General features: G+C 52.2%; 2 protein-coding genes across 13 annotated transcripts in view; one reads left to right on the top strand and one right to left on the bottom strand.

The window, feature by feature from the left end:
- The window catches only part of FGF1 (fibroblast growth factor 1), a 31,959-nt gene extending 25,685 nt beyond the window's left edge, over window positions 1-6,274 (bottom strand). The window contains exon 1 of one of the 4 annotated variants that reach the window (XM_005440696.3): window positions 5,308-6,274. The gene's annotated coding sequence lies outside the window, so the exon portion shown is untranslated. Of the gene's footprint in view, window positions 1-2,811; window positions 4,439-5,307 lie in introns of those variants that run through there. The other 3 variants (XM_055717609.1, XM_055717608.1, XM_055717606.1) reach the window with 3 other exon arrangements.
- The window catches only part of ARHGAP26 (Rho GTPase activating protein 26), a 202,996-nt gene that overhangs the window by 23,799 nt on the left and 152,045 nt on the right, over window positions 1-27,152 (top strand). For 3 of the 9 annotated variants that reach the window (XR_008733423.1, XM_055717602.1, XM_055717603.1), the window contains exon 1: window positions 23,102-23,457. The exons of 2 other annotated variants lie outside the window; for them this stretch is intronic. Coding sequence is in view for 6 of the 7 variants with exons in the window: in XM_055717602.1 (XP_055573577.1) it covers window positions 23,304-23,457 (154 nt within the window). In the remaining variant the exon portion in view is untranslated. Of the gene's footprint in view, window positions 1-23,073; window positions 23,458-26,493; window positions 26,552-27,152 lie in introns of those variants that run through there. 4 more of the 9 variants (XM_055717601.1, XM_055717599.1, XM_055717597.1 and 1 more) reach the window with 3 other exon arrangements.

Below are 27,152 nucleotides of genomic sequence, written 5' to 3'. Positions count from 1 at the left end.
CCAGGGCATCCCACAGCCAGCCTGGGTTCCATGGGCAGCACGACGTTGGGATGGACTCCACCACCAGCTAGCAAATATACCATTAAAATAAAAATTGCTGATTGCTCCCTCATTGAAATGTTACAACTTTCTTTAATTAATACCCTAAAGCTAGGCTTATTTCCTGCTGAAATGTGTGTGCTTGCGGTTCAGGATTGCAGTGTCTATGAAAAGTCCTTCTTTGTGCCTTCCTCCCCAGACTGTGGCTTACACAAGTACCGGCTGGCTGAGAAATGGCTGAAATAATACGTGGTTTGGTTGGGTTCCTGCTCTAATTAAGGGCCACGTCCAGCACCTAGGAGGTGGTGACAACTGCACTCAGCTTAAAGGAGGCTGATTTCTGCAGGGAAAGGACAGCAGTTCTTCCAAAATGACCCTAGGAATTTTCCTGCAACAGGTAGACAGCCCCAGTGGGGAGGAAAAGCTGGGAGTGCAGAGGAGTGGGAAAGGTCCTTCCTAGGTTCTGTTATTTTTTTAATTTCTGACGGCATTGAAGGAGAAAACAAGTATATAAGTAGGTGCTTGAAATTCTGATTTTGGTCTCTTCTATGACTGCATCATTGGAAGCACATTAAAATAAGAAGAGAGAGACTGCAATAAAACCACCTCAGCTATTATCCCTATGAGCCTTGTGACTTAGCCCTAACTCCTCATTACCGCTAGGCTCTGAGCTGCTAACTGCTATCTAAGCCAAACCAAAGATGCCAAATATAAAGACAAATTGCTGCAGTTGCCCAGGTTGGGCAGGCACAGGTGCTGTGCAAGGCTGAGCCTCTGCACACCCCCACCGCTCTCTGGGGCCACATGTCCCGCTGCTCCCCTTCCACCTCCCTGAGCGTTTTGGCTTGTTTGTGCCACTTAACACAATGGCTGATAAAGCATTGACTCAAAGCAGAGAGAGGGAGACACAGAGCTAACAGCTCCCCATCACCTCTGTGCCAGAGGGCAGGGGTCCTGGGCACCGCAGGGCTTCAGCTTTAGGAGCAGTGGGCAGGAGCTGAACACATGCAACTGACAGGGAATCAAGTGAAAGGAGCCGTAGCCAGCTGCATGATGAGCTGCCTTGGTTGGGAGGAAGATTAAGGTCTCAAGAGTGGGAGGAAGGCCAAAGTCGTTTGAGGAGCCTGGGAGGGAAAGTCTGTCCCCTGGGCTGGGGTGGAGCTGGGAAGGAAAGTTTATCCAAAGGGCTTGCAAAGCTCTGGGTCTGGCTGGAGACCTTGGTGGACCTGAACTCTCTCCAGCCCTAATCCAAAGTGCATGCTCCTGTGCATCCTGAGTGCTCTGGAGAAGGTGAGGCTGACCCAGTGTTGGAGGGAGAACAATTGGACATTGTGCTGCCTTATCGCCACTGAGCCCAGTCCTGCCCTTAGGAACCGATTAAACTTTAGACCCCTGTTTGTGCAGATCTTCCCATATGCCTCATGTCCTCTCTGAGGTGATTGCTGCAGGGGTTGAGAGGTGCCTGGGCTTCCCATTACCACCATTAGCACCCCACCTCCCAGCCAGTGCATCTAGTCCAGGAGCCAGTGGGGACAGGCATGATTTTGGGGTTCTTGCACACAGCTTTCACTGGAGAAGGGAGCAAACCCTGCAGCAGGCTGGCGAGGTGATGCTCCCACCAGGGTGGCCACAGCAGCTATCCAGGCTGCTGATGGGGCTGGGGGTATGTGCTGGAGGGTACTGGTACCTCTGAGTGATGGGCAGGGCTGGGGGTGACAGCTCATGCACAAGACCCTGAGGCACTGTCAATGTGCCACCCCCATGGCAGCAGCTCCCTGAGCTGGATGGGTCACACTGCGTGCTCAGCCTCTGAAGCCCCTGGGCAGGTCAGGGCAAGGAGTGTGTGCCCAAAGCGAGGAGCTGAGCCAGCTCAGGGTTCATCTTTGCAAATGGCACAGGCATGGAGTGGGGTGTTGCTGGCGTCTGGCCAGGGAACCAGAAAAGTCATACAAAATTAATTTTACCTGCTTTGCTTCCATCTTGTTCAACCATTGCTTTTACTCATTTTCTTACCTCCCTCCCCAGCATTTCTCAGCCTGGATGCCCTGGCCTCTCCCTGCCATTGGATGGCCCCAACTGAAACCACCCATCCCAAATGCTGCTGGGGCCTGAGAACACAGACCAGCCACGGGGCCATGGCACTGGAGCAGGAGAAGGAAGTGATGCTCAGCGCTTACCCCTTTGGGCAGGAAAAGGTTGTAGGGAGCTGAGGTTGGCTATGCACAATTACTTCTAGTAACAGCTGAACTTACAAAATCTTACGCAAGTCAAAAAATATTTTTCAGTAGGACTTGGGTGTCTAGTCAGAGTAGGCCCAAGGACTTTTTTTTTTAAGGAGACATACCTTTTTTTTCAGCAAAAATGAACCATTTTATAGTGGTGTCACTTTAACAAATTGCCTGTTTGGTTTTTCTTGGGTTTTTGTTTGGTTGTTTGGGGTTTTTTTAATGGTCCAAATATTGTGGTTTGCAGTTTAATTTCTTTTAATAATGTGACTCAAATTCTGATCCAGGTTTCTGCCCAAAGCTTTAAGTTAATTTGCAGTAATTTTGACATTGCACTTCGAAATGACACTCCTGGTTTTTAGACCCTTCCCCTCTCCCTGGCACAGCGGTCTGCAGCCACTTGCTGGGTTTGGGGGTCTTTGGCCAAGTCAAGTGGGGAGCAGTCCCCCTGCAGCCCCCCGGCTCTCCCCGGGGAGGGGACCTGTCCGCTCGTCCCCCGCCCCCGCCTTCCCCACCCCCACCCCGCCCCTGCGGCCCCGGCACCTACCGCCGTCCTCTGGGCTGCGGCTCCGCGTGCCCTTGGGGCAGAAAGGAATAAAATAAAAAGAAAAAAAGGTGCCGAAGAGCTGGCTCTGGGCGGCGGGCGGGCGGCTGCCGGAGGGGAAGGGGCGGCGAGCCCGATCGCATCCACCCCCCTTGTAGGGCGCTCAGCCTCGGAGCGAGCGCGGCCGCTCACCTGCCCGGCAGGATGCGGCAGCTGCCTGTGCTGCCTGCGCTGCCCGCGCTGCCCGGACTTGGCTCAAGCCGGCGGGCGGGGGCTGGTGTTGAGCCTCCATCACCAAGGGAACGGCGGGCTGCGGCGCGGCTGGGCACTAGGGAAAAAAACCCCAACCAAAAAACTGAAAAGCTGGAGGAAAAGCAGGGCTGCTGTTCCTGGCTTCTCCCGGCCCCACCCCGGTGGTCCATGCTGCTCGGTGCGAGCGCCGATTACTTCAGTGCCCTCCCAGGGATGGCCATAAACCCCTTCGCCCCGATCGGCCCCGGGTGCACACAGGCAGTGGGAACGGGGGTCTCTGCCCGCCTCCGTGGGGCAGCCGGCGAGGAGGGGCTTCGGCAGGTGGCTGCCGCAAGGCTCCGCCGGCATTAACACTGGCACCATGCTGCGGGATGGGGAGAGCTTGGCCTTAAAGGCCGAAGCGCTGTCGAGAGCACTGTCAGCCTGATAAAATGGGGCTCCATCTCCCCAAGGCTGAGGCTGCCTCGCCAGAGCCAGTGCCAATGCTGGCCCTGTGGCAGGGCTCTGTGCTGAGGGTGCCAGCGGTGGGGTGGTGGGGTGCAGACGGTGCAGCATGCGGAGGCTGCAGGTTGCTGCGTGTCACTGGGCTGCAGCATTAAAGAAGCAAAAGTGATGACCTCACAGCCTGGCCTGCCTCCACGAGTGCTTTGATGTGTTGGTTAAGCTGTGTTATCTAAGGCTCGCTTAGAATAGGCTTTTAGTCCTGGCTCACATGGAGCCTGTGTATGTGGACAGACAGTCTGGACTGAAAGTATACTGAGCCCAAACGTTTTGATAAAAACGTATTCAAAATGACTGCAGTTAACAGAACTGATGGGGACAGCTCTTAATGCATCCAGCAGTGCAGGTGGACTCTGGGCCTCCCTGGAATATCAGTATTCTGGGGCTGAGGGGGGTCAGTTTGAACAAGCCCACACAAGATTTCCTCCTGCTATTTCAGACACATGTTGAAAATAGAAACTAAAAAAAAAAAAGAAAGATAGAGCCAAACATTTCTGAATGTTAAAAATGCACAGCCCTGGCTTGGGCTTGGGCTTTGCTGGATGAAAGGCATCGGGGTTGTTAAGATATGAGGAATATTAGGAAATGCTGCTCCATTTTTTGATGCAAGGAAGCATCCCCCTTGTTTCAGAGCTGCAGGGAGGCTGCAACCCCTCCCTGCATCCCTGACCCTCCCTGCCTCTTGCCTGGCTCTCCCTACACCCCTGTTGTGGTTGGCATTTGGCAGCTCTGATGCTGTGTGGGCCACAGGGCGCCGCTGACGGCATCCTGCCAAATTTAGCCTTGTGTCCTTTTTCTGCCCATGCTGAGGGCAGCTGTCCCCCGGACAGAGCCAACAGCTCTACGCAAATGCAGAGCAAACACCTGCTTCAGCAGCAGGCTTCTGCACTGTCACTAGAAAGATGAGTAGAAGGTCCCTGCACCAAGTGCCCAGGCCGAAGCCCAGGCGCCAGTGGGTGCCCTGCTGCCATGCTGCGCTGCATGGAGAGCCAGCAGGGGACAGGGTCATGCCTTCACAGCCAGCGCTGCCTCCTCCCGCCCTCCCCAGCCCAGCCCAGCCTGGGAAGCCCCACTTCCAGCAGATGCCTGTGTTATTTCCCAGACTGTTGGGCTGGCTGGCTGGCTCCTGCTTCTGCTTGGGGTGAGGAACCTCCTCACCTCACTGCCTCAAATGTCCGTGGGCCTCCTCAGCTACCATTCCCATAAATAACATACAGTTCTTGGTGATGTTTGGAAGCATGGTAAATAACGAACCATAGAGCTGCTTCCTGCCCCGAGGATGCATTAAGTGCTTCTCTGTGCCTGGCACCCAGCTGCATGCAGGCAGTGCCTGTGTGGGCAGCTGAGCCCCAGCACATGCTGCCCCAGTGGCTCCTCTCCCCCCAAACCACCGTCACACAGCAGGGATGACTTAGGCAAAACTTTCTGCAAATTTAAAGTGAGACCCATGAGATCCCACAGGTCTCAGGCTTTGGTTCCATCCCCCTTGGAGCTGTACTGCTGAAAGGGCTCAGCCCAGCACAAGCTGGCAACAGTGCTGGAGTGGAGGTTGCCCCCCTCCTGCCTCCCTGCCAGCTCCTTGCCTCCGAGCCTGAAGGGAGGAAAAGGAAACCCCAGTTGTTCCCCCAGTGACACACACCCAGCCAAGCCCGCGAACTTGACAAGGAGTTCAGGCACCAGGAACACGCGTTGCAGACCATTTGGGAAGGTGAGGGGGAATTGGGGGATGCTGGAAGAGGCACTCACCTGCCAGGTCAGGGTGCACAGGGCTGGGCAGCGGTGGCAGCAGCGCAGTCAGCAGCACGGTGAGCGCAGCTGGGAGGCAACACTGCTGACCTGCACTGAGGCAGGCCGGAGCTGCCTGGGGTCACCCTGCCCCTCGCCCCACTCCCCAGGGGCCAGGCAGCTCCCGCAGCGATGCACGCCCGCACCTGCACGCCCTTGCAGTGCTCACGGGTGGCTTCAGAGCAAGGCAGTGTCCCTCAGATAGGCGCAGGTATCGGGGCTGTGCCAGATCCTGGGCAAGAGCTGGCATCAGCCAGCAGGCACTGTGGTGCCAGGGAGCAAAGCAGCACTGTGGCTGGTGGTGTGGGCCGCCTCTCTGCACCCACATAGGACAAGGAAGTATGGATAATCCTTTGCCTTGCTATTTTTTTCCTCTCATGTGATCTTGTTTTTGGACTGCTATTTTGGGGCTGGACTCCAGCCCAGGTGAAAGACAAGGATTTAATCCAGCCTGCCTCCCCCATTGCCCGGAGGGCCTCCCAGGACCTCTGCCTGCCTGCCTGGAGGATGGGGTTAAACCCTGCTGCCACCTCACATTCTGTGTGCGCTTACCAGTCCTTTCCCTCTCTTGCTTCGAAGCTGCTTCTGCCCCCAGACCACTTCTCTGCCATCAGGCGGTGACAGAAAACAGGCTGCTGTGTGCATGCTGTGCCCAGCTGCCCCACTGCCCTGTCCTGTGGTCACCCCCAGCCCCAAGTCCCCCAGGGCTCTTGCTGCAGCGTCGAAGTCTCCCCAGCACCGTTTGCCCTCTTTCTGCCCATTTTTACCCCAGGAAACAGCCTGTCAGGAAACTGACAGGAGATAAATAAATTTTTAAAATGCTTGCGGCTTGCAGTAGCCTTGACATAAACTGTTGTGGGGCCAGACCCTGCTCATCACCGCTTGTGTGCTGGTTGTGAGCATCCCACCAGCGCTTGGAGGAGATGGGTGTGCATGGCCATGGGGGAGGTGGGGGGCTGCTGGGGGTACCCACACATGATGTGCAGGAGGCATGCACATGTCCTGCCCATCCTTGCCCTGGGGACAGGTCCTTGGGGACATCCTGGTGCTCTGGCCCCACACGCTGCACTGGCATGGCTGACCAATCACATTTATGTCTTCCATCTCTCAGGATGAAAGCTGAAGGGTGCCAGTGAGGCGCTGGGGAAGGGCAGCCTAGTTCTGCTGGCTTAGTGGGTGGCAGGAGCTACCCTCTGCATGGGAAGGAGTGGGGCATAATGAATGCCTGGGACAGGACACCATGTCTTGCCTGCCTCTACATGCACGTGTTGCATGTGGATACATCTGTGCCCTTTCATGCTGGGTGGCAGGAGGAGTGGATGCTGTCACAAGGTGTTTGGTTACCTAAATTAGGTCCTTGCAGGAAGAAAACTCATTAAAGGTCCCTGTGCTGAAGGCCAGAGGTGCCTGTGTGACAGGGCTGGTCCTGCTGGGGACTTCCTGTACTGTACAGCCAGCCCAGGGCAGGGACCAGGGAGAAGGGTCTTGTTGGGAAGGGGTGTGTGCACAGACCCACCTTTGCCCAGACAAGCTGAAGCCTCAGAAAGACCTGAATGCCCCTCTCCCCAGGAATTCTCTCCAGCTGAGCTATGGAAGAAGCCAGTTCCAGCAGCTGGTGCTGGGCTGCTCAGCACCGTGGGCTGGCAGCACACAGCAGCACAGGCTGGCTGAAGAGTGGGACCCGCGATGCAAAACATTAATAGTTAGGTATGATTTGGATTGCAGAGAAAAGGGTTATTCCGTATGCATGCTACATCAATGAAAAATTCAGGTCCAGAAATTAGAAACCACTCCTTTTATCAGCCTATTTCATAGTCTTTAGATAACATGTAAAATTGTTTTCTTTTCCTTGCTTCCCGTTAACCAGTTTTATGTGAAATAAAGAGTTGCTCCCTGACACCTGTTAACTACTCTGTTCCCCTTCGGGGGGGGACAGGAACTCCTGACTGTATCACCAGAACCCGGGTAAAAGCTGTTCATCCGCACCGGCTGCATGTTACTAGCTTCGGCACCAACGTGCAGCCGAAAGCTTCTGAGGCCGCGAGGGGGCGCCGCGGGGCCGTGGCGGGCGGGCAGCGAGCGGGGCGCAGCTGGGCACAACTGGAGGGGGAAGCTGGGCACAGCTGGATGGGGCAAGCGGGCACAGCTGGGGCAAACACTGCTGGGGGATGCGGTGCAGCTGAGACACAAGCAAGAGTGTGCAAGGTGGGGGGCTGTGGCACAGACGGGGAGAGCGAGCACCACCAGGGAGGTATAGCTAGGGCCCTGGCACAGCTGGGGTGGCTGTGGCACAGCTGGCAGCTATAGGGGATCTGAGGTCCGTGCAGGTGAGGGTAGTCTCGGCTGCAGCAGCCACAGCTGGAGCACATCTGGTTGGCAGTAGAGCTGGTAGCTGTGGCCCAGCTGGCAGCAGGTACAGCTGGCACTGTGCACATATGGACCCACCTCTGGGTGCCCAGGTTACCTCTGCTGACTCCCAAAAGCCACTGCAGCAGCTCTGGGCTGAGGTTGCCTTCCCCTGTGACCACAGGTAGGGTCAGGCCTCTGCTCTTTCGGGTTGTGGCTGAGGCAATTAGGAAGGAGTTGAAGGTAGGCAGGAAGACTGTTTTTCATTAACATCATCTCATTTACCCTGATTTCTGTCCGAAGCAGTCACTCTCCCAACCAGACAGGCAGTAGAGTAATTCTGTTTGTCTTTTTTGTAGTCTTGTTCTCAGCCCCAGCCTGTTTGCCGGGATCCCTTTGGTCTTTCCTAGTCACTGTTTCCCGGGAGGGAGCACCCCCTCCTGAAGAATGACTTCCATCATTTGTTTTTTACCAGGTGACCTTATATATTGAAACTAATGTTGTTTACTTGCGCTCAGCACTAGTTTAGAGTCACAAACTGATCCCCAAAGGACTCTACTGGATACACTAACCAAATGAGGAATCTTCTGTAATTACATTTCAGGGACAGCAGACATATTCTGATTTGTTTAATATGTGCCATGTTGCATTTGGTACAAATCAGATATGTAACAGAAGCCCTATTACCTTAAAAGTACTGCTGTTGTCAAGTACTGATTTAATTACAGTTTGATATAAAAATAGATCTAGTTAGCTTGACAGAATCCATTTTTCCTATTCCTCTGCTGCCTGGCATTGTTTCTTCCCTCCAGTTCCTGCTCCACTGAGCCCAGTGCCAACCTGCTACCACAGCCTTTTCCCGAGAGTGGCACCAGGCTGGCAGGACACTGTTGCTGAGAGCCCACCAGCACATTTGCTTTTCATTTGTCCCAGTCTTCCAAAAATTACCAAATATAAACCAGAGCACTCAGGAGGCTCTGCAGGACTCAGGTTACCTGGCTCTGGCTGCCTTTAACCTTTCTGACTTTGGGAGCTGCTGACACCCAGATAACTCCTACGGGCAGGGAAGCGGTGCATCACCCACTGCTGCTTACGTCTGCACTGTGCCATAGCTGCTTTTGTTTACAAAACTGACCCAAGGTAAGGCCTGTAGCTGATATCTGCTTGTTATCATCACTTTCCTCTGATTGTTATGTGGTTTCCATAGTTTTCATAGCTGTCCCACATCCCTGGAAGCCATGCCAAGGCAGCTTTCTTCCTGCTTGGGAAACCTCTTTGTTAGCCCAAGCGGTGTCTGTCACTGGCAGCAGCAGCTCTGAAAGGAAGGTGGAAAAGTCCTGTCTACGTATGTCCCCATCAGAGCATGCATCGCTAGAGCTGTCCCCATGCTGTGCCTCTGCCAGGCATGTTGGGGGAAACACCATGCGAGTGCCACAGCTCCTGGGCTGGAGGAAAACACCTCACCTGGGCAGAGCTGCCTTCTTTGGATGCATCTTGTGTAATTTCCCACCACCTGTCAGTGTCTTCCACCTGAGGACAGGGGGCTGCTGCAGGCTCATCCAGCTTTGCGAAGAGCTCACCACGCAGCAGCTGCTTCCAGAGCTGCACAAGGACCTTCCCAGGAGAGCACCATGGGGCTGTGCTCTGTCATCTTCGTCCGGTGGGCACTGAACACCCCTGGCATCCACACCAGCCCCATGGGCTGCACTGAGTGTCAGCCCTGCACCCAGAAGGACAGGGTGGCAAAAGCCTTAAAATACATATTGCTGCATCTGGAAAGCATGTGACGCCCACCACCAGTCCTACCACATTCATATTTCATTGACTGGTTTTGTTTCCCACATGTTTGACAATAGAAACAGATTTTTCTTTCCTTGTTTTGGTGTAAGCAGGATGCAGCCCAGGATTCTGTGATGCTGGCAGGGCTGCGGGTACTGGGTGCAGGCACTGCGGAAGGGCTGGACCTGGCAGGACTGTGCCAGACCCCAGGAGGTCACATGGATGTATGACTTTGAAAGGAGCCCTTCTCTCTGTATGGGTGTCACTGGTTCATTTTTCTTCTTTTGATTTGCTGCCTGAGAAGGTTTCTCTTCCCTCGCTGAGTGTGCAGCAGGAGAGGCAGGGCAGCCCAGGGACCCAGCATGGTAGCTCATTCCGGGACATCAACTCTGCTCATTGCATCATTGGATTTTCTGATCTGAATCCTGGGAGGAAACCAAAACTAGTGCTTCAGTGTCTGGGGGCTGCTCCAGGAGATACCTCAGTGCCCAAAATCTCCAAGAATTCTTAATTTTGTCTTTGTCAGCTCAGCCACTTGTGCAAATAGTGTCAGCCAGGGCTGGCCATACAAAGCAAGGTCAGTTATAAGCTGTTCTCCTGGAACAGAGGCACTTGGAGCTGGCACAAAGAAATCTCTGTCTCTCCTCTTTACTGACATCCTGGCAATTAACCCAGAAAATCTCAGCTTGCCCTTGTCTTGGGTGCTGAGTGTGAGGCTGTGCGGTGCATGGGGCAGCTCTCCAGGCCAGGGGGTCTGGCTGTGTCGTGGTCCTCAGCCACATGGGGAAATGAAGCAGCCAGTGTCTGACTGGGAAGTACAAAATGAATGAGGAACTCACCTGCTTCTAGAAGGAGTGAGGAAAATAATTTGGGTTTTTACACTGAATTAGATTTAAGAAATGTCTGTCCAGAAAACAGCAAAATTAGGAGTCACCTTAGATCAAATGTGGGCAACTTGACATAAACATTGTCAATATTTTTTGGTGCATTTGATTTTTTTCCCCAAAAATATTTTGGGCAAAACATCTGCGCAGTGAGCTAATGCCCAGCAGTGATGGGTCCTACACAGCCAGGCAAAGATACCTGTGCAGCTGCCAGGGCAGGGCTTGCTCCAGAGCCTCCTGGCTCAGGCACCCCACTGGACTTCAATGCTGGCTGCACCGAATGGGCTCCACAAACCCTCCCCGGGGCCACACCGCAGAGGTCATAGCCAGCATGCCCTGGCCTGAGGGCAAAGCCAGCTGATCCTGGCCGGCAGAGGGGATGCAGGTGGAGCCAGGGAGCTGGTCTCGTCCCTGCAGAACAATGTGTCAGATGCTGCTGCAGGGGATGCGGGGAGCCCCAGCCAGTGCTCGGCTGGTGGAAACTCAGCCCTGCCCTGCCAGGCTCCGGCCTGGCAGGAGCCCATCCTGAGCTAAACACAGCCACCATGAGAAGTGTTTGGTGAGTCAGATAATCTGCAGGCAAAGGCTGTGACAGTCTGCTTGAGTATGCCACGGTATCATTATTAAAAAATGCAATAATTGCATGCCCAGACTGGGCCGATGTACTTGCATGGGGAAGTACTCTTGAATAATTAAGAAATATTCTGTATTCAATTTGCCACTGTACCTCCTAGAGATCAAATTAGTGAAAGATGAATTCAATGTCACAGTAATTTTTTGAATCTTTGTGTTTCTTTTGAACTTCTTTTTTGTTTCATTTTTTTGCTATGTAAAGTCACAGGAAAACCTCACTGCAGCCATTAAAGGCATAATAAGCAAGAAAATCTCTGATACAAAAATGAAAGCAATGGGAAAGAATGTAAGTCATGCTTAAACAGTATTGTAGAAAATTCATTTCATTCAAATCCAACCCACTAGGAAATAAATATTTAATTGTACAGTAAATAACATTTTTATTTTGAGAGGCCCATTTCAAGCCATATCTCACAAGCCAAGTGAATATAAACAGGCATGCAACCCGGCTCGCACAGACCCCATGCCCCCCTGCGTCCTGCCAAGGGAAGGGGAGAACAAAGAAGCCCAAACTGGAAGGAACAAATAGGGCCAGACCCATAAATTAGGAATTGTTACTGGTTTCACAGGGATAGCTTTGTAGGGAAAGGCACTGCTGCTCTCAGGGAACTCGAGTGAGAAGCAACAGAGAAGCAGGAATGGAGAGTGTTGTAGGGGGATGGGCATCTCAGTGCTGACCCCAGGAAGCTGACCCTCAGCCAGGCTGCTTGTCTCCTCTACAGTCACAGGCAGAGCAGGCAGGACACCCTCCTGAGGCTGCTGCGGTGCCCTGCGTGCCCTTGCAGCCAGTAGCAGACAAGGAGCTCTCCAGTCACTTAATGTTTTTAATAGCAAGTGAAATTGCTTCCAATCATCAGTATCTTATCTGCATGCTTCAAGGGCATGTCCTCTGCAATCATTGCTGTGAAAATAAACACAGTGCAGCAATGGGATTTTCTGTGGCAAGGTGAACATGAGGAGGTGGATCTGCTTACTGCGCCCCTGCCCCAATGGCTGTGTTTGCTGAGATGTACTGTGCAGCATGAGGACACTTCATGCCATAACCTTGAACAGATTAAATATATGCCTGGAAAAATAATTGAGATGATGATGATAATTTTGTTCTCCTGCTCCCACAGCTGCACGCCTCATGTGCAGCTAGCTTCAGTCCTCATGTCCCCAGGAAACACAGTGGAGCCACCATACTGATGTGTGGGGACAGGCAGGTTTTCTGGCTGGGCAATACATTTATGTGCTGATGCAGTAAAAGCGGGTTAATCAAGGTGTCAGGATCCAGCCCTGCCTCCACTGCAGGCATTGCTGAAATGGTACTGTCAGACCCTACCCATCTCCTTGGAGAGCTCTGAGGTATAGAGAAACATAACGCTGTCCTGGTTTCCACTGGGATAGAGTTAATTTTCTTCTTAAACCATGACAAACCCCATAGAGCCATAGGTATTGGTACCTTACTGATCTTTACACCTCCCCACAATCAGTTTAACACAATCTGGTATTTACTGTGGCTTGAATTCAAAGCTGCAGTCCCTCTCTGGCTGTGGGCTGCTGGCCGCAGCGACAGGGGCCAGCACACCTTCGCACATCTTCCCGCAGGGCAGCTCCTTGTCTTCCTTCTTACATTCATTAACTTAACAAAGTGCATATCTGTTTCCTGGTTCTTCTTTTCTTTTCTTGTAAGCCAACGCCTCTACAGAGTCTCGGTTCCTCTCCCTTCCAGTTCTTCTCAGTCAGCTGGCTCTGGCCCTCCAGATGCCCTGAGGTCCCCCACTGCACCCAGCCCCTCGGACACTCCTGTGGCTGACCAGGAGAAGAGGCACCCTTCCTGCTCAGCTGCCCTTCCTTGTCTTCTGCTGAGAGAAAGAAAAGGAAATATCAATCCCTGAGACTGCAGAGAAGGGTCCAAATGAAGTGCAGAGCTAATGACAGGCAAGGGTGGCGTGGGCACAGGGTACAGTGACACTGCAGGGTCTGCAGCCTTCCGCAGAGTCAAGCAGAAGGAACCCCAGTGACCAGCTCCTGCTTCCAAACCCCAGCCCCAAGAGCAAACCCTTTTTTCTGGGTTTCCCAGCAAAGTTAGCATAGTTGTGGGGATTTCCACAGGATTTTGGAGATAAGGTTAGCTACTTTTGAAGATATTTTTATCCAGGAAAGGCAGTAGCTCTGCTGTAATTATGAAATTTAAACCAATTTGCACTGAAGCCAACATCAGAGAGTTGATGTAAAGCTGGCACAGGGGCAAAAGGAGCGTGTGTAAGGGGTAGTCACTGGGTATGGGGGAAGAGGAAGATCTCCATCCAGTCTCCAGGAGCAGAGACATATAAAGAGGGAACACGGAGGACTGCAACCACAGAACACAACTGGGAGGAAATTAATATTTACACAGGGAGAGCCAGCCCTTACATCCATCTTACAGGTCGTACCAGTGCTAACACACAGCAGACATTTCTGGAAACCCTCCAAAAAGGAAACTGGAGTCTGGTTTGGGAACTTCTGGTTCTAATTCCTGGAAACACAGCTTCAGCTCAATTTCACAGTGGTTTGTGACTTTTTTCCAGTGGTTATACAAATTTTGGGAAAACATTCCTCTCCTTGGAATTGTCTTATGATAACATAATGCCACTTAAGTGGTGGGAGGTTTCGTACAGCTTCAAACCACCCCAGAAGGCATCTGCAAGTAGTCCCCATCTGCCTTGCATTCCCCGGCAGCTTGCAGTTAGGCAGAGGGATCGTTCAGGACTGTTTATCCACTGCATGTCTGCCATTTTATTGCAGCCTACCACTGTACTTTGACAAGTGAAGAAAGCTAGCCTGCAGCATCTGCTGGACTGGGGTTTGAGCTAGCTGCCACGTGCTCTTTCACAGCTGGATCCCTTCTCTGGTCCCTGTGAGCCAAGCAAAGCCAGGAGCAGCACAGGGCAGGGAGCAACACACAGGCTCAAATGCCAAAGTGGGAGAAAACCAAGCTGCAGGACAGGTGAAGGCTCTTCTGCCCTTTGAGCCAGCGCTGGCCAAGGGGAGGACTTTGTTTACATGGAACATAAGAAAGAGATTTTTTATGATGTGGGTGGTGAGTCGCTGGAGCAGGTTGCCCAGAGAGGTTGCAGATGCCCCATCATTGGACGTGCTCAAGGCCAGTTTGGACAGGGCTTTGAGCAACCTAGTCTGGTGAAAGATGTCCCTACCTATGGCAGAGGGGTTGGACTAGATGATCTTCAAAACTTCCTTCTGTGGTTCTATGACTCTGGGCTTCCAGGTGCACTCCATGAAGGGCTCACCCTCTGTGTGTTGCTGCTGGGAGAGCCAGCTAGCAAGAGGGCCCAGCTGTAGGGAGTTGGTGCTAATGGGATACAGGGCAGAGCAGGGTTTAAATGCCACTGCTTGAGGTAGCTGCAGCCTTTAGGTGGTCTTGCAGTGCCTCTGGTTGGGTTGGTTGTGCTGGGCACCCAGACTGGGTGCAGAGGTGTGCACTGTGGTCCTTGCTGTTGTAGCACTGGGACTGGCTTCCATCATCATCTGAAGACATCAGCTGAACAGTCAAAGGCAGGTAGTGGTGCATGCTGAAATGGGGCATGTAGGTGGTGGCATGTTGGCATTGGGCTTGATGTAGGGGATGTGGCTCTGCTATGAGAGCTCATCTGGGTGAGTGTTGCTGGTATGTACCCTGGCAAAAGTTTGCAGCTGTAGTTGGAAAGGCTTTGATGCCTGGCTCTGCAGTGCTGCATGGTACAGAGCCAAGCCGTTTTGTGGGGCTGAGCCCCTGCAACCCAAAAGGGGGCTTTGGGTATTGGCTGCTCCTGAAAATCACACCCTGCTTGTCCTATGCTGCGCTGCCCCTCTGAAACAGAGAGGCCAAATTTTCATAGCCTTAGAAGTTTAGGTTGTAAATTCAAGTCTTGATTCTGAGCTGCCTCTCTCAACTACTGGTTCACAGCCAATGTTGTTGCAAAACTTCGGTCATGTTATGTTTGTGATGCTCTGGCTCTGGTCGTCAGCAAGGTGCTGTCAGAGTGGTGCCCTGCCAGCTGGCTCTCCTGCATTGAGGTGCACCTCAATGTCACCAGAGTCCAGTGCCCTCAGGGGGCCCTGGCCACCCTGCCTACATCCAGCCTCAAGAAGCTGAACTGGGCTTCTGCAAGAACCTGCCAAGGACTACAGGGTGGTGACTCTTCTCCAAACCAGGAGGGTTTTAGAAGCTTTGCACAGACAGTAGAAGCTGGGAATTGCTTTATGGATTTCATGCAATGCTCATTTTCTTGCCCAGCCACGCAGGCTGGTTTGTCTAGCACAACCAGGTTCTCAAGGCTGCAGCTCCAGCTGAATCTGATGCCTAGGATGTGCAAGACTGATCTTTCTCCCTTAACCTGGCTGATTCTAAGGGTGTAACTTATAAACAAGAGCTAAGGAAAGTACATATTCCTTGGCATGGATCTGCATGATGGTTTTCAAAGTGGTTATGTAGCATGTGTGTGCTGGAAAGCAACTGACTTCCAACGTTTGGCGAATGCTAGGTACAAGAAAAGGTAGGTTACGTCTCTGGGTGCTGACGTCTGCTATTTCATCTCTAAGGTGCATATTAGTGAGTCTTTCTGGGAGAAGATGACCTATTCCTACATCCTTAGCTCATCAGGGTCCTGCATTCCTCTGCCTGCTGCTCCCTCTTCCCACCGCAAACCCCTGTGTAACCACTTAGACCTGTGAAACTCTTTTTCCATGGAGCATTATGAGGCCAAAGCTCCTATGTAGAACATAGAGGTTAATATTGTGCTTTGCAGAGGAAACAAGTGGCAGCTGCTTGTCTGGGCCTTTGATGAGATTCTGTATTTCCCCCAAAAAATTGAGAGTAAGAATAGACAGACTGTTTGGCCTTTCCTGAGAATGAAACTTTGTCATATCTATAATTAACCCTGTTATTTAAATAGTTCTTCCATGAACATGTTTGAAGATTTCATAGCCCTTGGTTCACTTATTACTTTTCCATTTCGGCTTCCTGTGCTACAGTGATTCCCAGGGGCATGACTAATTTCACTTTTCCATTTGATTGAGAACTTGTTTCTGACTTTGCCTTTGTGTGTTTAGCTATAGCTTGGGCAGTCTGGCTGTTGTTTCATTCCTGCCCAAAATGCACCTGTCAGTCCCCTTATTTTCCTCTAGGAAAAGCTTTCCAGGGAGTTTAGAGAACATCTATGACCAACGCTTTCTTTCAGAAACCTTTTCACCACAATGATGCCAGTCCTGTAGGAATTTCAATGTGTCTGTCAGTTTAATCCTTAACTTCAGCCCGTAGCTGCAGGGCCAGCAGTGCTGGAGCCTCGCATACATCGGCATTGTTCAGTGGTGCTAGCTGGTGTGCTCCCTGGCAGCCCAGATAGGCCCGGGGTGGAGGTGGTGTGGGCACATGGCAGGGCTGGCTCACCTTGGCTCCATAGCAGAGCTTTCTGCCCACACTGGCATGTCATGTACAGCTTGCTGCAAGGGGTTGTGGCTGTGTCAGCTGGGGTCTGGGGAAACATGTTGCTCTGAGCCTTTCTTATTCTCAGAGGATGTTATCTGAGCTTGCTTAGATGCAAGCAAACTTGTAGGAGAGACTTTGGATGCTCTCAGCACTTCAAGATCTGTGGGGTTGGGTAGGGGACTAGTACATTGCACTAGCTCTCGTGGTGGATTTTGCTTGTAGTGTGCTGTATACCCATTCCCCTTTAAGGGGTTCACCCAAAAAAATCCCATGCTTGAAACTCCTCTTATGTATCCCTTGTCATTTTTGTGTTGGTAAGAACTTCCCTGCAGGGCCTGTAGTAATGTTTCCCTTGCTATTTCTCTGGCAGATGCAGAGAGAGTGGATTTTTTTCCCCTAGCTTGCTAAATAACCACCACTTTGCTCCACTGAATCCCTGCACATGCGAGGCCTGGATGGGAAAGGAACTAGTGAAGCTCTTCAGCATCACAGTGAAAAACCAGGGATGAAGGGCATAGTGAAGCTGGAAGCCTACTCCTCTCTCAGGGTGAGATGTAACCTGGACCATTAACAACAAACTAGGTATCTTTAGCACCATTAGCCCTGTCTTTGCCTGGAAGGTAATTATATATATCGAATGCACATGTGTAAGCAGTAAAGTCACTTTCTGTGTGTTCTTCCTGCATCACGTTAATGAGTTAAATGCTTCTAGACATCCTAGTTCCTTGACCTGGTAATTTCTTATGCTCACTTTTGTGCTTGAATGATTGTCATGTCTCCAGGAGCTGTGGCCATGTAGTCACTGCCTTCATGATTTGTAACACAGACTAAACCATGCCACAGATAATAGCTAATAATGCAGTGCTTTGTTCTGTCTCTACGTGTATGCACAGTGCCATTAACATTTACAGTGTGAATGGTGCTCTAAAATGAGATAGAGAAGGGGTCATTGTGGATTGAATCAAATGAGGATTTGTGCTGCTGGGTAATTGAGCTTCTGCAATCTCCTGATTCAGGCATTACTCTTTAAAATAATGTTTCTGTTTTGTAAGTTATGACCAATTCCTGGGCAAGGCGGTGTAACCACAGATCCAAGCATGACTGTTCTAAAACCTGCTCTTCTGTGGTGCTTCACCATAAGGATCTCATAGTGCTGTTGATTGTCACTCATCGATACCACCATCAAATTAAGAGAAGACAAAGAAGACATTGAGTGTAGAATCCTGGCTCCAGCACTAAGGATCATCATCCTAGAAACAAAAGTCAAAGCATAACATCAGGCTAGGAAAGGCCAAAGGGATTCATGAGCATCCCTGTGCTCTAGGCAGGGTCCTGACAGCAGGCTGGTTTTGGGGTCACAGACTTGAACAGGAGAAGGGAGTTTAGCAGTTGGGGCAGGTGTGAGAGCAGAGTATAAACCTTCACAAGGTAGTAAAAATGTAAGGAAGCTGCCACTCAAATAGGGGGAGAGGGAGGCAAGCAACAATCTGGAGAATTGTGCCAAAAATCAACAGAGCTGGGAGAAGTGCCCCACCCTGCAGCAAGCCTTATTTCCAGTGTGGAAGGACCAGCCCAATTAGCAAAACTGAGGGGCCTGGTGAAGGGTCAAGCATGTATATGTCTTCTCAGTGTCTTAGCTGAAGAGTGGAGGAAAGATTTTATTTTTAACAAGGAATAAAGGCAAACAAACCTCCTAAACTGGCTAAAAGCACAAGCACCAGAAAACTCTCAAGCCCAAGGAGCATTCCTGTGCTTGCTGCACTTGGAAGTTGGGTCTTGGTCTACCTGCTCTGACACCTGCCAGGAAGATGAAAAGAAATGGTGTGATCTCAGATGCAATGCCTGTGGACTTTGCTGCTGTGGTTCCCGCTCTCTTTTCAGTGCTCCTAGATGCCTCCAAGAGGCACGTGCCAGTTGAGTGGCTTGGCAAAGACTGCACTGCAAGTAGCTGGCATGTCCTGGGCGTGTATGAATGGGTGTGACTGCAGAGCAAAAGCAGGAGGTGAAGCCAATTAGCCTAAGATAGACAACAGGCTTGTGGCAGCTATAGTTACAGTAATATGCTCTCTGCAGGGGAGAATAACTGATTGCCCAAGGCACAAACAACAGATTTTGGAGTCGCAGACTTGAACAGGAGAAGGGATTTTAGCAGTTGGGGCTGGAAGGAAATAGATGTGCAGATCATTACTGCAAGTAGGACACACAGACTGACTAATAGCATCTCATATTGATATTTCTGTTCAAAATGAAACCAGCCTCCAAAAACAACTACCAAACCTCTGGTGTCTGTGAAATCCAGGAAGACTTGGTAGCACAAGTGGCTAATGATGAGTACTGCCAAAAAATTTACTGTAGGTTAACAAGTGTAAGCTGGGAGCCAAAGGGGTTTTGTAGATTGGGAGCAGGGACCCTGGTCCTGCTTGTTTTCCACTTCAGAGAGATCTGACCCCTGTGCAGAAGCTCATTCATGTTGCTGCTGTTTAGCAGCATCTATCTTCTTGCCCATCCCTACAAATGTATCTGAAGGCCAGGAGGAGGGACTGCAAGGAGAAAAGTTAGCTGAAGAAGGGAAAAGAGGAATTGAGGAGGTGGAAATTCATGTGTGATTGCTAGAGGCACAACTTGGGAAGGGAAGGTATTGCTCTGCTCTAAGATACATATAGCCAACAATTTTTTTTATAAATACATAAAATTCATGAATGCTCAGTGGAGGGAGCACTCTATCATGTTGAAAGTGTCTCTAAGGCTATTTGCTGCAGCCATTTGGAAATGGTCTATCAAATAATGACATGCCCAGAGCATATTCCTAGGTTGACACGGCTGCACTGGAGAAGGCGAAGCTCTTGGTGTCTACTCTAGAGTTGTATTCACAGCTAACAAAAGGTCCAAGCTCAAGGATCTGATCTCTCAGAATGTTGTCAGTATAATAGGTCAATACATGCCCTTTGGTTCACAACAGGGAATTCATGGAGGTTCATTGCAATGGTCTAATATATTGATCTGAAACTTTTTTAGCCATATACAATGCTTAATCTGTGCCTAGCTAAAAAAAAAATAATCCTTGAGAGCAAGAAAGATGTGAGTGTGATATATAGTCACATAATAAACAGACCTTGAATATTGCTTGAGGGCTATTCCAAGAAAACTCTTGTGTAGCTCCTGGTTTCTGATGGTCAAGATGCCCACTGTAGTCCCCTAGGGTTCATAGAAATTCATTAGTATGCCCAAGTCTCTGGTGTTTTGAGATCTGATTAGTGGGTGGTTTTCCACCTTCCCTCCTCTATAGCACTGGTTCTTATTTTCACAAGCAGTGGGAATACTGCTGGGACTGGGAGTCAGCTGTCAGAGGGGAGCCTCCAAAATCCCCCATGCAAGATACTTGCAGGATGACAGAGTTTAACATCCCCTGGTACGTGTGCATGGATGCTCATGCTTGGCACAAGCTGCAGCACCGACCTCCCCATGGGTGTCTGTCACTGAGGCTGGATGGAGCCATGAGATGTTGTGAGCTGACACAGTGGCTCAGCACTGCTGCATCGGGCTGAGGATGGTTCCCCACCTCCCGCTCATGCTGTCACTCCTTTATCAGACTGGTCTTACTGAACTGGCAGGCAGCTCTCCTGGAGATGTGGCTTGTTCCTGCCATGTTAGCAAGAACTGTTTCACAGAGGTCCAGTAACCACTGCAGCCAGCACAAGGATTGGGGCAGGAAAATGGAGGTGAGGAGATGCTGCCCTCAGATTAGGGAGCTGATCCAGTTGAAAACTAGGGCTAAAAAAAAACCTAATAAAATTGTTAATTTTTGAACGAGTTTACTTAGTCCAGCTGATGGCATGACTCACCCAGAGGTAATACTGGTGTAAGGGAGGGCTGGGAAGAGCAGTTGTGGCTGGTCTGAGCTGATGCTATTGCAGCATCCTATCTCCTGCTTAGCTGTGGCTGAGGTGGCCTGCACCCCTGTGCATCAACACTAGTGGTTATTTGATCCCAGAGAGAGATAAACTAGTTAGAGGCTGCTGCTGCATTTCCCCCACCCCCCCTCTTTCTCCAGTGCTGGATTAGTTTGCTGCTGACTTTGCTCCCTGAGTGAGTTAGCTGTGGGATGCGGGCTGGTGACCAAGGGAGTGAGAATGTGTTAATGTGTGGTCAAGGACAGGCTCAGGGGTGGGAGCGTGAGACTGCAGAAGGCGCAGCTTTCATCTACTGGAAGTAAGGCTGAGCGTAGTGTTGGAGAGGCACAGAGGAGTGCTTGCTGGAGACTGGCAGGACAAGCTCTGCACCCAAGGGGATTGGTGGGCAGGTTTCTGTTGGTTTAAATGGCAGTATTACTGGACCACTACTGTTGGTCCTATTGGCTTAGCTCACTTGGAGGTGAGACAACTGAGTTGCTTAAAAAAATAAAGCAAGCAGGCAAATACACAGAGATTGCAGAGGAATGCAAGCTATTAGCTGCAGGCAGGAGGATGTGGAGTTTTTTGTCTGCTTATTTTTCCCTTTCATGGTATTCTTTCACAGTTTGGATGCACAGTCCTAGGAAAACTGGGCTGGAGGATGTCAATGGCTGTTCATCCCCAGTGCCTGCTGCCCTGCTCTGCTCCCACACTTGGAACTCAAACACGAATGTATCCTAGTGAATGTAGCGTAAGCCAGAAAAAAGGGAGATGAGTCCATGATCTGGTGTATTAATTGCTGCCTGCCTGAGGCCTCGGTTCCAGTCCTGTGGTGTGTGCAGTATTTCATGTGACAGAGCTTTGTAATGCTTTGATTCTGTCCTCATCAGAAAATGACAGTCTGAGCATCATTACTTTCTGTGGTTCTGGAAAAGTGCTGAAAAAAAATTCAGTTTCCAGCCCCAAATATTCTGATCCTCTAAGGCAGTGTCCTATAAATCTACTTACAGGGTTTTTCTGTATTAGCTGTAAGTGCTGGAAAACTCTGTTAATAGGAACGATGGTGATGTAGAAAGATAAAACCAAAGTATGTGCTCCTGTGACTTTGTAGAGTGTAAAATTAAGAAGCATAATCCAAATAATAAAATCTAGTGCTTTTATAGGGCTGTATGCATATGGTGTAAATGACAGCTGATTAAAGTTTATATCCTGCCTATGAGATAAGCATGTAATTAGTATTACATCCTTTTTTATAATTAGGAGACCTCATCCAAAAAAATGTGGCTCGCAAACCATATTTGAAGGCAGTGACTCAGCCTGAATTAGGCTGTGGTGTGAAGACTGAGAAAATTGTGCTTTAGACCTGCCAGTGAAAAAAAAAAAGCGGAGACAAAAGGTTAGGCTGGTATCAGGTTGCTATGCCTGGACCCATCTGCAGGAAAACATAAGTGGATTAACTTTTTAACATCAGGCTTTGGCTGGAACCCGTTCTGTGAGCCCTATGTGAAGCCCAAGCTTTGTGCAAGACCATCAGTTGTCCCCCCCAGTTCTCAAAAACATGTAAAGCTGGCACCAGCTCTGCATCGTGTTTCATGGCTGACTTGACAGGAATGTTGCCCTGTTGCAGTGCTTGATCCAGAACAGCTCCCCGCATTGCATATGAGGGGCGACTGCCCTGTGCCTTCCACACCAGCCTGAATGGCTGAGCTGGGGGAATTCCAGTCATCCAGGGATTATCCACAAATGTGTCTGTTTGTCACAGTCTGGGGTGAGAGGCCGCTGCTGGCTTGTGTGTATGTCTCTGCCCTGGGGGAGGCTGCAGGGTGGCTTGCCTTGGCACTGTCACTTATGGTGAAAATGGATTTTCCCAGATCCATAGGGCTGGCACTGACAATTGTCACTGTTTTATTGCTGATTAGGTGCCATCCACCTTATAGCCGCCAGAGCCAAAACCAGGATGAGGAGCAATTATTTTGTGGGCTGCAGTTTGCTCCTGGAAGCTCCCAGCCGAGGGAAGGAGGTGATGAGGCAGCTGCGGTGCTTAGACCTAATTCCTGGCCTGTTCCTGAAGGCAATGGGCCGTAGGGAGATGCGGCTGGAACTGGGTACAGCTGCACGGTATTACCTTGCCGATCCCACCGCCACTGCTGTGCTGCTGGGGATGCAGGGGTGGACCTGGTGCTGCTGCCCCTTCCTAACCAGCCGGCCCGAGTGATTAACGATTTGTTTCCCAACTCACGCTATTAAACCTGGGGGAATAATCTCCAACACAGATGTTTAACGGGAGGAAAATTGTTAAAAGTTGTCGCCCAGAGGCCCGGGCAGATGCAGCGTTAATGCAGCTGCCACACAACCTGGGGCCCCGGGCCAGGAGGTCCGCGGGGAACGGGGTGTGTGTGGGGGGGGAGACACGGGGCCGGGCCGGGCCAGCCTCTCGAGTGGCCCCCTCCTGCCTTCTCATTGCCACCCGTGGCCGCGGGTGCAGGGCCCAGCTCGGCGTGGCCCTGGGCCGGCCGCAGACGCTGGCTGCGCGGCACCGACCCCTACGCAGGCCGCGCCGGGGCCGGGTCGGCCGGCCTTCCCCTCAGGCGCCGCCGGGCCCGCCCACCCCGCCCTGCCTTCAAAGGCGCCGCGGCTGATTGGCTCAGCGGGCCGCGGGGGCGGGGCGAGGCAGCGGTTAGGGGGCGTCCATTGGCTGGGGCTGCGCGCAGGGGGCGTGTCGTGGCGGCGCGGGCGGGTGGGCAGCGCGCGGGCCCTGCCCGGGCGGCGGCCCCAGAGCGGCGGCAGCTCAGCCCCTGCGCCTCAGCGCTCCCGCCGGCCCCGCTCCGCTCCGCGCGGCCCGGCCGCTCCCGGGGCGCGGCGGCCCCAGCTTCCCCGAAAGGCGGGAGCGGGCTTCGCCTTGAAAAAGCCTTTAATTGTTAATTTTACATTTTTTTTTATTTTGTGTGTGTGTGCGGTGATCGGCGCGCGGGCATCATGGGGCTGCCAGCTCTGGAGTTCAGTGAGTGCTGCCTGGACAGCCCCCAGTTCCGGGAGCGGCTCCGCTCCCACGAGGCCGAGCTGGAGAAGACCAACAAGTTCATCAAGGAGCTCATCAAGGATGGGAAGTCGCTCGTCGCCGCCCTCAGGAGTAAGTGAGGGGCCGGGGGCGGCCCCGCGCCCCCCGCCCGGCCCCCCGCCCCGCCGCGGTCCTGCCGCCCGCGGGCCCGCCTGGCCCAGCGCTGCTCGGCCTGGGCCGTGGACGCCCGGTCCATCCGGCCGCCTGCTCCTATCCTTGTCCCGCAGCCCTTAGTGGGCTTTCTGGTCCGTCAGGGCTTGCCTCGTCGTGGTCCATTAGGACATGCCTAGTCCTAGTCCCTGGTCTGTCAGGACTGCCTGGTCCTGGTCCATCAGGATGCATAGTCCATCGGTACGGTCCTGGTCCACCACGTCCCAGTCCATGGCCCTCAGGAGTTGTGTTCTTTGGGGGTGGTTTGGCTGGGGTGACGGGTGGGTGCTGTGCCCCACGGATTGTCCTCTCTCCCTTCTGTGTTCAGGGTGGCCCCGTGCCCCCTTCCTGGGCTTGCATCACTGGTGCTAGCTCTTCTGTCCCCAGCACGTGTGGGGAAGTGGACATGGGTGGTGTGTGACAGAGCTGCAGGCTGGGAGCAAGGCTGCAAAATGCCTGTTTGTGGTGGGGGCTGCACAGGAGGGTGATGCGGTGATGGCAGGCTGCAGCTCTGGGGCCAGGGACGCCTTTGCCCTCTGCTGGCAGCGTCCTGATCCCGCCTCGTGTCCACGCTGGGCTGGCTCCTGTCCCCATGGCTGGGGCTTGGGGATACCTCTGCATGGCCACCCACTGCCACAGTTGGGTCGGTTGTGCCCTTGGGGTGCTGTGGTGGGTGGGTGGGCTGCTCTCCAAGCAACAGCTGTTTCTGCTGTTTCTCCCACAGGATCATTCGGGATTTTTTCTTTTTTTGAGTTTCTTTGGTCCACATCACAGATTGCTTCCCCAGACAGTAAATTTCCTGTAAGTTGTCACCTTGCTGAGTTTGCCCTGCCCTGCTCCAGTTTGGTGCCGTGGGGCAGTGGGGTGGGAGAGGGGCATAGCCATGCACACCCACGCCGTGCACACCCACCCCCCACCCCCACCCCCCCGCTGGCATTGCCTGTGATGCACCAGCCTGGTCTCAGGGATGTGGTAGGCTTATTTTGGGAGCTGAGGTGTAGCAGTGTCACCCCCGGGGTGTGCAGGCAGGTGATGCTTTGGCCAAGCTCACCACCCTGTCCCATCCTGTGAGGGCCAGGCCACAGCTGTGGGGCTGATTCCTGCTCCATCCCCTTCAGGTCTCACACCGAGCCCCACAGGTGCAGTTCCCCCGTGCTGGAGTAGCAGCCAGTAACATCTGGATTACAGGGACCCCCATTGTACCAAATCTTAGCATTTTGGGTTAAAAACCTGACCAAACCTGACGGTTGTTGGTGCTTTTACGGTTCTGCAGGTCTGAGCTGCCTTCTGCTGTGGTGTGTTTGCCTGTCAAGCAGAAGGCAGCCTGTTCCTGGCCCTGCCTGGAGCATTCCTTTTACTGTAGAACAAATCCTACAGCATTGTTCTTTATTGAAAATAAATTTTAGGAATGAACTAGTGGGTCCCAAGGGTGTTCATTGCTGGGCTTAGTCAGTGAGCACTTTTAGTGGGTCGCTGGGCAGGTGCTGTCTGAGGGGCCAGCTGTGCCTTCTCCCTGATCACTTTGTGTGGCAGGTATTTTTGGGTGTGCTGAACTGTTGTGTGCTCACAGCTGCTATCGGGATCCTATCCCGTTGGCCGTGGCCGTGCTGCACAGCCCCCACACTCCAGGCTGCTCGCGCTGGGGCAGGAAGAACGCTTGCCAGCCTCCGGAGATAAGGATGTTTTTATGGCTGGATTGTTTTGCAGCCTTTATTGAATGCGTTCCTGGATTAGACCTTAATTCCCATGCAGGGATGCGGGTGTGTTCCACTGATGCCCAGGCTGTGGTCAGTAGGGGCATGAATAATGACAATTTTCCTGGAGCATTAATTAATGCCTGAGTACCAGCACTGCCTAGCCTCATGGCCACATCCCATGCACATGTGGCTGCGGGCACAGTGACACGCTCATCACAGGGCTGATCTGCAGGGCACTTCGGGGGAAGGTTTGGAGGTGCGTGGGGCAGGGTGCTGCCTGGGGTGGGGTGGGGGGCTGGGGCTGAGCTTCCCCTCCCTGGCTGTGATGCTCAGCTGCTCTGTGCATCTTCCCACTGTAAGACTGACTTCACCAGCTGTACGGCTGCTGCTGGGCTGTGATGCCTCTGACTTGTCCCGCAGAGACCTGGTGCAGGACAGGATCCAGCTCAGTTATTTCCACAGGCGTTACCCTTGGTGTATAATGGGTCTGAGCTCTGGCTGTGTTGTGTGGGCTGTTACAGACCCTCCAGGTGCCTGTTAGCGCAGATGAAGATGCTCCAGGGGAGGAGAGCAGCTGTGCTGCCTCTTGCTGGGTGTTGTTCCTGATTCACTACCACAGTTGTTTAGGACAGCACTGTTGTGAGCTGGTGCAGATGGTACCTGGTGGCCATTCCTCGCTTCTAATTCCCCAGCTTTTATTTTGGTTTGGTGTCTCCAAGCAGTTTGTTTCCCCATGGCTGGGCAGGGCAGCCTTATCTTGCTATTGCCATTGCTTCCACATATGTTCCTCAGCCATCATGGAGGGCATGTGGATGCTGGGCTGGGCAGGTCCAGGGAGCAGCAAACCCCTGGCTTGGGACATGCTGCCTCGGGAGCAGGGGGCTGAGAGGGCATCTTGGCTCGTGGCCAGCAAGGCAGCCTGCAACTGGAGTTACTTGAAGTCTTGGCAACATCCTCTCTCATTTTCCTTCCTCTTGCATTTTCTGCTGAATGTTTCACATCCTCTTTAAGACAGGCGTGAGGGGATGTAACTCTTTGTGTATTGGTGAGGGGGCAGCTTGGACAGGACTGTGGTGCAATTATGTGGTGGGGAGGAAGGTGCAGGAGGGAGAAAGACCCTTCTGCAGCTCTGGACAGAATTGCTCTCCTGTTCCCTGCTGCCCTGGCTGGCCCTTTGCAGCCCCTGCACCACCAACCCTGGCATGGCAGGAACAGTGTGAAGGGACGGTGGGGCTGGAGTAAAGGCACATGAGAAAGTCTCTCTTTGGATTTGGTGATGGAGCTGTTCTGCAGCTACCCTGCTTTTGCCCTCGGTGAAGGTATGGAGAGAAATGGGGCTGATTCATGGTGCTTTCTGCTCCGTTTAAAAAAGAGAATAATTTCAGAAGGTTGAAAATAATCCTTATTTGCTGGAGGGTCTTGCTAAATATGCTCTGATGCTGAGGGCACCTCTGGAGTGTGTATATATATACATATATACATAAAAAATACTGTTAGGGTGGTTTTTTTCCCCTCCAGTGAGTATGTGTGCCTGTTTCTATTGTCTCCCTTTGCTGCTTGGCTGGTGTTAGGAGTGACCTGGTTTTCAGCAAAACGTGTCCCTCTTCCTCCCTTATACACCATACATAAATTATTCAGAAATTTTTGCAAATGCAAAGACATAAATAATGAACTTGAAGCTTGGATGCTGTGAAACTTGTTCTCCAGTGCAGGAGCTGTGGTGACCATTGGTAACAGGTACCATCAGCATTTTGCCCCTTTGTGTATCCCCTGTGCCTGTGACAGGGCAGGAGGGAGCTGTGTCCTGGCCAGCAGCTCATCTTGGTACAGTGGCTGCTTGTGGTGCCGGCATCACCTCCAGCCCCTCTGCCTTGATGGAGGGGGTATCAAGCCCAATTGCCCAGGTGGTGATGCAAAGAT

Source organism: Falco cherrug, chromosome 8, assembly GCF_023634085.1.
Source record: "Falco cherrug isolate bFalChe1 chromosome 8, bFalChe1.pri, whole genome shotgun sequence".
In the NCBI taxonomy this organism is placed as follows: domain Eukaryota; kingdom Metazoa; phylum Chordata; class Aves; order Falconiformes; family Falconidae; genus Falco; species Falco cherrug.
Note: the sequence above shows the minus strand (reverse complement) of the source record. Positions and strands in the feature narration are given on the sequence as shown.